The sequence below is a fragment of the Phaseolus vulgaris genome, chromosome 5, assembly GCF_000499845.2.
Source record: "Phaseolus vulgaris cultivar G19833 chromosome 5, P. vulgaris v2.0, whole genome shotgun sequence".
NCBI classification, from domain to species: Eukaryota; Viridiplantae; Streptophyta; class Magnoliopsida; order Fabales; family Fabaceae; genus Phaseolus; species Phaseolus vulgaris.
Genome location: NC_023755.2, coordinates 29,142,188 through 29,153,958, shown reverse-complemented (window position 1 = coordinate 29,153,958; position 11,771 = coordinate 29,142,188). Strand labels below are relative to the sequence as shown.

The 11,771-nt window shown below is 34.4% G+C and overlaps 1 protein-coding gene across 1 annotated transcript; it reads right to left on the bottom strand.

Moving 5' to 3' along the window:
• Positions 1 to 208: 208 nt before the first annotated feature.
• LOC137834268 (uncharacterized) lies at positions 209 to 1,903 on the bottom strand. The gene is made up of 5 exons (XM_068642329.1): positions 1,623 to 1,903; positions 1,494 to 1,581; positions 1,194 to 1,404; positions 674 to 1,110; positions 209 to 592 (listed from the first exon to the last, which is right to left on the bottom strand). The coding sequence occupies exons 1-5, from the start codon at positions 1,901 to 1,903 to the stop codon at positions 209 to 211; spliced, it is 1,401 nt and encodes a 466-aa protein (XP_068498430.1).
• Between the last annotated feature and the right edge of the window lie 9,868 nt (positions 1,904 to 11,771).

Here is an 11,771-nt window from a genome sequence, read left to right as displayed (position 1 = left end):
AGAAGACTACCACTGCCGTTAATCCCTCCATTATGAATCCATCCCATATTATTATCCCCCCATAGCGAAAAAATCTTGGTATCCGTGACTTCTGCTGTTTTTGTTTCTTGAAGGCATGCAAATTCTACTTCCTCTACAGAAAAGCACCTCTTCAGATACCTTCCTTTTGTTCCTCCCCCCAGACCTCTTATATTTAAATTATAAATCTTCATAAAAAACCATTCAGATTACCTCCTGCTATGCTCTTCATAAACTCCAGATCTCTGTCTTCCATGCTCTGATATTCTTGAATCACCTCCTCTTCATCACCGCTCAATCCACCAAACAAATCATGGATTTCCCTCCACCTGTCCTTCAGGCTTTTCGGCCGGTTCTTCACATTATTTTTCTTAAGACCCGATAAACCAACCTCATTTAAAGCCATAACTATGTTAGTGTATCCTTGAGTGGTCCAGCTACCATCAATTCTACACCCTTTTCGTACCTCGTCAATCATTGCATTGAGAAAAATTAGGTCCATCTCCGCCGTCCACTTGGTGAACTCTCTATAAGAACCTGATGAATTTGAAGCCACATTTTTTCCGCGATCCATCTAATTAACTTAAATAAAGTTAGGATGACAAACATTGAAAAATGGTAGAAAATATATTATTTCATGAAATTAATTGTTTACATAATCTTGCCACATTTCGTTTGCTATAGTGTCCCTAATATCACACCCTATCCTGTAATCATGTTCACGAGCATGGGTGGTGCTTGGTTGGACATCTTGTTCTAATAATTCATTATCTACTTCTTTAAGAAGAGACTCGTCATTCTCGATCCCACGTAGAAAGTTATGCACAATACAACAAGCTAAAACAATTTTTGTCATAGTATCCACATCATAATGTGGCTCAGTCCCACTGGCTATAATTGGAAAACGTTTTTTAAGCACCCCAAAGGTTCTCTCATTTACATTCCTAAGTGATGAATGTCGATGATTAAACAACTCTTTTGCATTTTGTGGCCCTCTTCGCGAATATTCTTTCAAATGGTATCTCACCCCGCGATAAGGTGTTATTATATTTCGTTTTAACATAAAACCTGCATCACCAAGATAGTATTTTCCTACAAAGATTGTGGAAAACTGGGTTAGTATATACTACTACAACCTTTTAATTGTTCTGCACACCCAATCCCCTATAACTAACCTTCTGGAATAACCAAAGGATCGCCTCGTAGCAAAGCATCTTTCAATATCCTTGAATCGGAGGCAGTTCCTTCCCAACCGGCTAAGACATATGTGAACTTCATGTCAAAGTCACAGGTAGCAAATATGTTTTGGGTTGGCCAATCTTTTCTTCCTCGAAAACGAGGCGCATCAGCACGTACATGACTCCCATCTATGGCCCCTAAACAATCCTAATGTAAACAAAAATTCATAACTTTAATTAAACACAAACTAAAGAAGACAGTACACATAATTTCAAGTAATGTTATTATCAACAAACCTTAAAGTACGGGAAAAATCGACTGTTGTTAAGGATGTGTGGTTCTACAACCGTTCCATTTGGTTGAATTAAGAATTCCCCCTCCAACCTTAAAATTGCACTCAAAACATTATGAAAGTGACGGGAAACTGTTTCTCCAGATCGTGGAAAAAGAATGACACACTTCGATTCTTCACATTATGCCCAATAATGTGGAGAAATTTCGCTACTTGTTCTTCCACGGTTGATCGATATGCATCTTTAACAAGTCCAGTTTCTCGTATTCGTTCACTTAATTTAATGAAAGCTTTCAGTCCCATGTGAATAATGTGACGAGATTGTTCAGTGTGAACCAAGTATTCCATCAATTCTTGTCTGCGACGCTCTTTTTGTGGTTGGGACTGACTGATACAGTTGCTTGTAGTAGGCATTATGCGTAACAATTTCAATCCAAAAGCAATCATACAAAGAATCATGATTGATGCACCTTCATTATTTTTTTTTTATTTGTTCTTCGATTTGTGAAATTAAATTCATGTTCGTCGTAACAAGATCGTCATAAATTGCAACTGTTTCCTCAAAGTGTACCATCTCTGCCTCGTCATAATTTCTTTCCGAATTCATACCGAACGTAGTTACCGTATTGGTGTAAAAGTACACCAATACAGTTACCCTAAAACGTACTTTTAATTAATTTTAATAAAAAAATTAATCAAAATTACTATATCAAAAACATAATTTAATCAAACAACAAATAAATATAAACAAATTAAATAAAAAAAACCCCAAAATTTCTATTTCTACTTCTAAAAATATTCATTTTAAATACATAAATTTTTTTCTTTGTAATAATTTATGTACAATCTAAAATAATATTAACTACAGATTATCAATTTTTATTTGGATTCTGTCAAAATATTATTTACAAATAAAATATTATTTCTTATAAACAATTTAATTTTTAAACACTAATAACTATCTACAATTATTATTACAAATTCAAATTTCTTCTGTAAACTTTTTCTGACTTTTTAAATTACTATAATATTTTTTTTAACATTTAATTCTAACACAAATAATTTATGTGAAATACAAATTAAAAAAAATTAAGTCAAAATGATATTTCTACTTTAAACTTTTACTGTTTTTTTTAATTACTACAACATTTTTATAATGTTTTTAATTATAACATTAATAAATTATGTTTAATCTAAAAAAATGAAAATCCTATAAAAATATTTTTAAAATTTTGAATTCCACTATGCCAAAATTAAATTTTTTTAAATCTGTTTTATAAACAATTCATTTTGAAATAAATAATTACTTTCTACATTTATAATTAAAATATCAATTAAAAATAGCACTTCTAAAATATCAATTACTTTTTAAAAAACCTGCAAATTACAAATTTCTATTTCCACTTGTAAAAATATTCATTTTAAATACATTTATTTTTTTCTTATAAAAATTAAATCTTATAACAAAAATTACAAAAACATTTTTTTTAATCTTTTCAAGTAATAACATTAATAATTTTTGTCCAATCAAAAGAAATATTAACCATACAGAATACAAATATTCATTTAAAAAAAATATCTATTCTCTTATAAACAATTAAATTAAATGTTAAAAAAAATTAACTTTGTATATTTATTATTATAAATATAAACAATATTTATCTTAACTTTTTCAGTTTTCTTTAATCTCAACAACATTTTTTTATTTGATTTAATTATAACATTAATAATTTATGTTTAATATAATAAAAAACCTAAACTTTACAAATTTCTGTTTCGATTATGTAAATAATTCATTTCATACAAATAAATATTTTTCTTAAATGTTAAAAAATTAATAACTATCTACGAAAATTAAAACAATAAATCAATTGAAAGAATTAATTTAATTAACTAAACTCCTTAACATATTTAATTAACTATCTAGTAAGTCCTTAACATAATTAACTAAACTAAACTCTAAACAAATTATATTACAACCAACATTAATTTACTAACGCCTTAACATAATAAACTAAAATAAATTCTAAACAAATTTTATTACAAAACCATAATCATTCAAACATAAATATAAAACAAAAATTAAATAAAATAACTTTACATAAAAAATATAAAAACCTGAAGATAAGCACTCAAGAACAACAATAGGGATGACTTATAGGAAGAACAACACACCTGAAAACAACATAAAACAAATTAAGAAACATTTCTATTTCACAAATTTTACAACATAATCGATTATCGCATCACTTATATACACAGGATAATCGATTATCAACGCATAATCGATTATGTTAGTAGGCAAAAAACAAGCATAATCGATTATCACAACAAATAATCGATTAAGACCCCTTTTACACACTTTAGATAATCGATTATGGGTCGAAAATTTTATAGATAATCGGTTACTCGCTTAACTTAATCGATTATCTACACCATAATCGATTATTTTGCCTGTGCTATTTAAGCCATAATCGATTAACCAACAATCAAACACATAAACTCACCTCAGATCAACCCAGAGATGAACCCAGATGAAGGCAGAGATGAACACAACACTTTGAGATGAACAACCTATACGTAACTGAAGCCCCTACCACACACTATGACTTACGAATCTCTCCAACTACACACTCTATGCTTCGCTCTCTTTGCTTATCTGTGAATGGAGTAAGCAACTACATCGTTTTATAAAGAAACCAGGTTCCACACCTACCTCTCACCCACTTCATGATGACCTTTCAAACTTTCACATGGTCAAACGATTCCTGAGCCAAGTCAGGAATCTCATGCTTTCATGTGGCATGCATGTAGGGCCACTGTTCTTCTTGATTCCAGCACAAAAGCAACGACAACATTGGAAGTTCGTGTGGATGACTTGGCACTCGCACTGCACAGTGCAACTTTCTCTTCATCTTTTAGAAGAAGCACAATTCACTCACCTTTCTCTTTCCTTGCACCCTCACCCGCAACAATGCATGGATCCAAACGGGGTGGTGTTGTGACTTCCGTCGTCGACAACAGTACCACCCCTGGATCCAAACGGGGCCTAAAATATGGTGGCGGAGAAGCAAAAGGATAATCGTGCCACAAAAGATATCGCAGTCTGTCAAAAAGGAACTTTAGGCTTCCTGAAATTTTTGTGTGATATAATATGAGTGTGGGTTATGATTCACCTTTCCGTTTTCTTGTTATATTTGGAAGGTTACTTGCCACACTTAATTGTCATCAAAGGGAGGTTAATTACCATTAATTATATTTATTATTGTTGTCTCCTAGAACTATATATAGTGGTTTCCTTCAAGCAATGTAACACACAACATACAACAAACATCAACATACACTTGCTTCCTCTCTCTTTTCATATACTCTCTATTTCTACTCTTGGGTGTAAGTGTTTAACCCATATAGAGAGAATTTTTTTTTGGGGCTATTTATCTATTAGCCTGAAAGAAATTCATTGTACTCCCAGTACCATTATAGTGGAAGTTTTTGGCTCTCTCGCCGGTGGTTTTTTACCTCTATTTAAAGGGGTTTTCCACCTAAAATTTCTGGTATCATTCTCACTGTACTTGTTACTTTAATTTCTCATAATCTTTGGTTGAAATTATCACGCTTCCGCACACGATATCCCTACAATGAGTAATGTCAGCTCCTTCATTCTTGACAATCCATTAACACTACATTCACACTTTTTTTTACAACTGTATAGAATTTTTTTATGTGATAGATTTTAAATAAATATATATAATAAAAAGTAAATTTGTAATTAAATAATATAAAAATATATTAAAATAATAATATTGAGAATTGTAATATGGGTTGTATGTATCATTACTCTTATTTAAAACAAAAGAAAAGAAAATAGTGAAGTTTTAGTTTGAAATAGTTGTACTATAAATTCAATAATTACTTAAAAAAAAACCCAAACTTGACTTCCCTCTCGTACTAAAAATATATTGATTGAAAAGCATAAATATTAACAATAATAAAATGATTATCTGATGTTAAGAAAATAATCTCAGTTTAAATGGAATAACCAATGCCATTAAACCTGTAGCATATATTAAAAACATCATTTCCATCATTTTCATAATATTCTATCAGTAACATGTGACACTAGGTTGAAATGGAGGAATGTTCTCCCCAGAGGCAAGGTGGTGATGGAGAATCCGATCTCAATCGAAAACCTTCTAACAACTCAAATGATTTTACAACTTTCTTTTTTGCAAACTTTCCAAATAGGTATGGTGGAGTGGATATGATCAAGATTTTCAAAAGATGGATTAGGGTCAAAGAAGTGTTTATCTCAAGAAGACTTAACAAATGGAGTAGAAGATTTGGGTTTGTTAGATTCTTTGAAGTGAGGAATGTGGGGAGGTTGGAGAGGGACCTCGACTAGATATACATCGGCAACAAGAAGTTACATGTAAACGTTCCCAAATACAGGAGGAATGAGATGAAATCAAATAGGCTGGAAAGTGAACCCAGGAGCAAATACACTAAGAAGGTAAGGAATCCCAGGAAAATGAAAGACGAAGCCCCTGTATTACACGAAAATAAAAGAACAAAGGAGGTGTGGAGGGCAAAGTCAGGGAGGAAATCGTTTGTAGATGTGATCAAAAGTGATACGCAAAGGAAGTGGAAGGGGCCAATCATCAAAACAGAACAACAAGTTTTACCTTGGATGGCGAATAGTGTGATAGGGAAGTTTAGAGAAGAGATGGACTTTGAACAACTGAGTGAAGAATTTGTGAAAGGAGGAATGAGCATGGTGAGAGTGAGATATATGGGGGATAATCTAGTTCTCCTTACTCCCGAGAAGGGGAAAACATGGAGGAGCTGATAAATATTAATAAGGAGTGGTTTAAGAGTGTCTTCCCAAATATTGAGCCATGGTCGGCGGAGCTAGTAGCGGGCCATAAGGTTGTATGGAATAGATGCTATGGGCTGTCGCGAACGTTTTGGAAGAAGCGTTGCTTCTCAAAAGTGGTAGGAGAGGTAGCGATGCTCGTATCCATTGATTAATCTACAACGATTTGGGAAAATCTAGAGTTTGCGAGACTCCAAGTCCGATTGCTGAAAAATTGTAATGCTAAGTTGGCAAAGAATATGAGGATAAACGATCAAACGATGAACATCTATATTGAAGAGGAACATCCTCCAAGATTTGGAGGTCAATGCATGTGTAATTGTAATTTCTATGGATCCTCCAATAGTCTCTCTTCTTCAGAGACATATATGTAGAGGAAAGAACCTTATTGGTGTCTAGTGGTGAGGAGGAGAACAAGAGCGGTGGGGAGGTTTGCCGGGCAGAGAGGGAGATGGAGGAAGGCCAGGCCCCGAGTGTGAATAAGACAAAAGTTTCCTTTTCTAAGGAATCTGCTACAAAAAGCAATGCCTCACAGAGTAAAGCATCCCTGGTTTACACCAATGAGGGAATTAAGGGCCAAAAGGAGCATGCAGAAGTTGCTTTCTACAACCAGACTGAAGAGGCGTGTCCTCTTTCACGCAATTACCCTTTTATGTATACTGACCTGGCTAAGTTGGTGGTGGATGTCGAATGTAAGGATGCACAGAAAGAGCCCAAAGCATCATTGGGCCAGGAGGGCAAACAGGAGGCCCAAGAAGGAACAAGGGAGTCCTTGGAGCGGGCATTTTGCAAAAGAGGGAGGATGAGCCGCAAGTTATTCTCCCTGTTGGAAGAAAGAAAAATTCAGAGGAAGATGATGGTGGTAGGCAAGAAGGTGGTGCGGTGCTACGTAACACCTTGGATGAAGGAAGTGGCCCAGACAATCGATCAAACCATGAGTATGCAAAGCAAGCAACCGGGGTTCGTGTGGAGATAAGGATGAAAACAGGTATGAATTTGCAATGTTCACTTGATGCTGAGGAAATAATAACGGGAAGTAGATGTGAAACTTGTTGAACCAAGTGGTGTTCATGCTTTGAAGAATCCAAATCCTTTGAAGGATGTTGAAGCCTCTGCTGTGCTTGATGTTGCTGTGCTGGTTTAGCTTAGTTCTGGGGTAGTTTGAATGTTGTAATCCACCCTTTGATTAAATCCAAAGCATAAGCATCTCAATCTTTGTGAAAGTAAAATGTTTTCAAACTAAGTTAACACAACTGATTGTTTTGTCGAAACAACTGATTGTTTATACTTAGGTGTTTTGAAAAAGATTGAAAACTGTTTTTAAAATGGTTGAACTGTTAAGAACCAAAACAACCGATTGATTCGAGGAAACAACCGATTGTTTGTTTTGGCACCATAACAGAAAAACTGTTTTATCTTTGACTGAGCTTTAAATGTTTTAACTGCTTACGCTCCAGTCATTAAATGCTTTGACCAATCTTTTAATGCAATTTAAGAGTTTGTTAAGATTTGATAACAAACTACATCTTTGAATAAATTCAGAAAAACAGATTTGACATTCAATCTTTGACAAGTTTTTGCTAAGAGTTTTTTAGCTTTTCAAATAGTTGAGATTGCTAAGAGTGTGTGATTGATCAAAGTTGTGGAATAGGATTATGCTTGTATTGATTTCAGATTAAATTCTGTAACAAGTGTAACCCTTGTACTCTCTGTAAAAAAAGTTTCGTTTCTGTGTTTGCTAAGATTGGCTGTGTGTTCTTGAGGGGATCAAGATCAGCAATCTTGGTGTAGGTGTGTTGACCAAGGAGAGTGTGTTTCTTGAGGTGTTCAAGGTCATTCTCTTGGTTGTTGTGTAAGTGATCAAGGTGTGGTTGCTTAGTGGATTTCCTCAGGGTTTCTGAGAAGACTGAATGTAGCTCTGGGTTTGGAGTGAACCAGTATAAACAACTGTGTACAATCTCTATATCTCTAACTCTTTAAATTCAGTTTTATTTGTTCTTTGCTGGTACAAACAACCGATTGTTTTTCTGGTACTGCAGCTTTTGCTTGCTGTTTTGGCGAACTGAATTTCTAAATCAATTGTGTCCTGAGATAAATTCATTCTTGTTTTAAAAGTTTACGAAAATTCTCTTTAAACAATTCACCCCCACTCTAGTTTAAAGCCATCCATTCTAACAATTGGCATCAAGAGCTTGGTTCTTGAAAGTTATTCAAGTTGATCCTAAAAATCTTTTTTAATGGCTGATAGACTACCTTTTGGGGAAGGTGCTTCAATTAACAGACCACCTCTGTTTTGTGGTTTGAACTACCAATTTTGGAAAGTAAGAATGAAAATATTTATGGAATCTCTTGACAAAGGAATTTGGGATGCAATTGAAAATGGTCCTTTTGTCCCAAAGTTTGAAAAGGATGGATCTGTCATTGAGAAACCATGGTCTCAATGGACTGATGCAGAAAGCAAAAAGGCCAAATTCGATTGCATTGCCAAAAATATTATAACCTCTGCTTTAAATTCTGATGAGTTTTTCAGGGTCTCGCAATGCAAATCATTAAAAGAAATGTGGGACACCTTGGAAGTCACTCATGAAGGAACAAATGAGGTGAAAAGAGCTAGAAAGCATGCTCTAATCCAAGAGTATGAAATGTTTAGAATGCTTAAAGGAGAAACAATTTATGAGGTGCAGAAAAGATTCACGCACATCATCAATCACCTTATGAGCCTTGACAAGACTTTTGATAAAGAAGAGTTGAACATCAAGATCTTGAAATGTCTTGATAGAGCATGGCAACCAAAGGTAACTGCTATTTCCGAATCTAAAGATCTAACATCATTAAGTGTTGCTTCTTTGTTTGGAAAGCTTAGGGAACATGAGCTAGAGATGAATAGACTCAATGTTCAAGAGAGTGAAGATAAGCACACAAGGAGCATACCCTTAAAAGCATCCAAGCACAAGGGAAAGCAAGATTCCAGTGATGATAGTGATGAGGAAAACCTTAGCTTGCTGTCAAGAAAGTTCAGCAAATTCCTAAAGAGAAACCGCAACAAAGACAACAACAAAGATAGGTATGGAAACAAGAAATCTAATGATTTCAATTCAAATAACTATACTTGTTTTGGTTGTGGTGAGCAAGGTCATATAAAGGCAGATTGTCCAAACAAGAGCAAAAAGAAAAAGTCTAGCTACAAGGAGAAGAAAGGCAAGACAAAAAGAGCCTACATAGCTTGGGATGAAAATGAGGTGTCATCATCAAGTTCTTCATCAAGTGAAGATGAGAAAGCAAACATATGCTTGGTAGCTGAAAATGATGATGAATCTTGCAGCTCAAGTGAGGTAAGTTCATGTGCTTCCTTAAATGAACAAAATTACAGTGAATTACTTGAAGCTTTTCAAAAAACACATGATGAAGCTAATAGATTGGTTCTTTCAAACAACCGATTGAAAGATCTTAACAGTTGGCTTGAAAAGAGAGTTAAATCACTTGAAGAAGATCTGGAAAAAGCAAAAAGTGATTTTGAAAAATTGGAAAACCATTTCAAAAATGCTTCTTGCAAGTGTGATACTCTCATTTGCGAAAATTGTGAAAATCTTGAGAAAAAGGTTCACTATCTTGTTGAAACTGTGGACAAGCTTTCAAAGGGGAAATCTAACTTTGAGAATGTCTTGGCATCTCAAAGCTGTGTTTTTGGAAAGGCTGGTTTAGGCTTTAATCCACAGAACAAGCAAGATAAGTTTTCAAAAAGTTTTTCAAGAAAATCAGAAAAACAACCGATTGTTAAGACGAAACAACCGGTTGTTACATGCTTTTATTGCATGAAGAAAGGCCACTCTGTTAGGTTCTGTAAAATAAGGAAATATTTTGTTCCAAGAGGTTTTATGAAATGGATTCCTAAGGGATGTGAAGTTTCTAACTACAAAGAAAAGTCAAACGGACCCAAATTTGTAAGGGGACCAAATCTTGCTGCTTGAAATCTTTTATGCAGGAAAACTAAAGAAAAAAAAAGGAGGGACTGAGTCATCTGATCAAGTTCTTGAAGAAAAAGACAGTCATTGAAGCTGAATCAATGATATGCAAAGGACCTTTACAGTGAAAAGAGGCTTCTTGATCATAAAGCACATGGCTCATTGAAGAATTAAAATAAGGATAAGACTTTCCTTTATTTGTTTTTAATTTCTGTGTCAAAGTTCTTTCTCATGGTTAAACAATCTTTTTATATTGATCAATGTCATCTGCTTTGAAATCCTTCTGCTCATGGTTAAGATTCAAAAACAGTTTTTAATTGTTGCAGAAAAACAACCGATTGTTTCTTCGAAACAACCGATTGTTTCTTCGAAACAACCGATTGTTTTGGGTCTGACAGCATTATGAAGAAATTGTTTTAATTGCTATTTTAAATTTCTATCTGTTGCAGATCAATTCAAAGAGAGGATCTTGGTCAAAGAATCTGTGTTGAAAGCTGATTATGTTTAGAGAGAAGTTACAACAGTCATAAAGGAAAATATTCCAAAATCTTGGAAATTCAAGAGCCTTAATGACTAGTCAAAGATCACATGTGAAGACCATGTGATTCTCAGCTTTTTCTAACGTTTTCTGTGCAGAGCAGAGTCAAGTCCTCTCTCTCTGAAAATCAGGTACCCACTGAATAAAATTTAATGCTAATTGATTCTTTTTTCTGCTATAAAAACTGGTGCAGATGATCTCTTCCATAAGAACAACCAATTGCAACATCTCTTGCAAAAATCTGTGAAGTGAGTTCTTCTCTGTTTTCTTCTTTGCCATCATGGAATCAACTCCTCCCACCTAAAAAAGAGTCAAAACCAGGGCTGTAAGGTCTGGAGGAAGGCTAGAAGGCTGGTTTTCTGGAGACAATGATCTTATTGAGAAGTATAGGTATGAAACAAGTATCAAGAAGATAAACAACCCCAAGGTTGTATGCTTTGATTGGCTGAAAAGTCAAAAGCTTGATAATGTGAGAAGGCTGCTTAAGGATCAATCTCTCAGAAAGTTCCTGGAGATGAAGGGAAACATATATCCAGATTTGGTGAAGGTGTTTTACACAAACCTAAAGTTTGAGGGAAACAATCTAGTTTCTCATGTGAAGGGTGTAGAAATGGAGATAACTCATGAAGTATGGACTGTTGTTGCTGGTCTCAAGTTATCTGGTCTTAGAATCAACAAGGGAAACCTTGGAGTGGTGGAGGATTTTAACAAAATTCAATTCTACAAGAGTTGCTTGAAGAATCAACATGCTCAAGTAAGTACATGCTCGGTTGGAGGTCTAAAGCTTGATGAGAGATTGCTTGCTCTCATTGTGACTTGGATTCTAACTCCAAGGGGGAGTAATCATTATGTTCTAACTGAAGAAGATCTGGTATATATCTTCTGCATCACCAAGAAAATCAAAATCAA

Excerpts from the sequence above, each read along its gene's own strand:
- LOC137834268 (XM_068642329.1), bottom strand. The coding sequence starts at position 1,903 with ATGCCTACTACAAGCAACTGTATCAGTCAGTCCCAACCACAAAAAGAG. Across the intron at positions 1,582-1,622 it reads TTCCACGATCTGGAGAAACA|GTTGGAGGGGGAATTCTTAA; the intron begins GTTTCCCGTCAC and ends TGCAATTTTAAG. Across the intron at positions 1,111-1,193 it reads TCCTTTGGTTATTCCAGAAG|GAAAATACTATCTTGGTGAT; the intron begins GTTAGTTATAGG and ends CAATCTTTGTAG.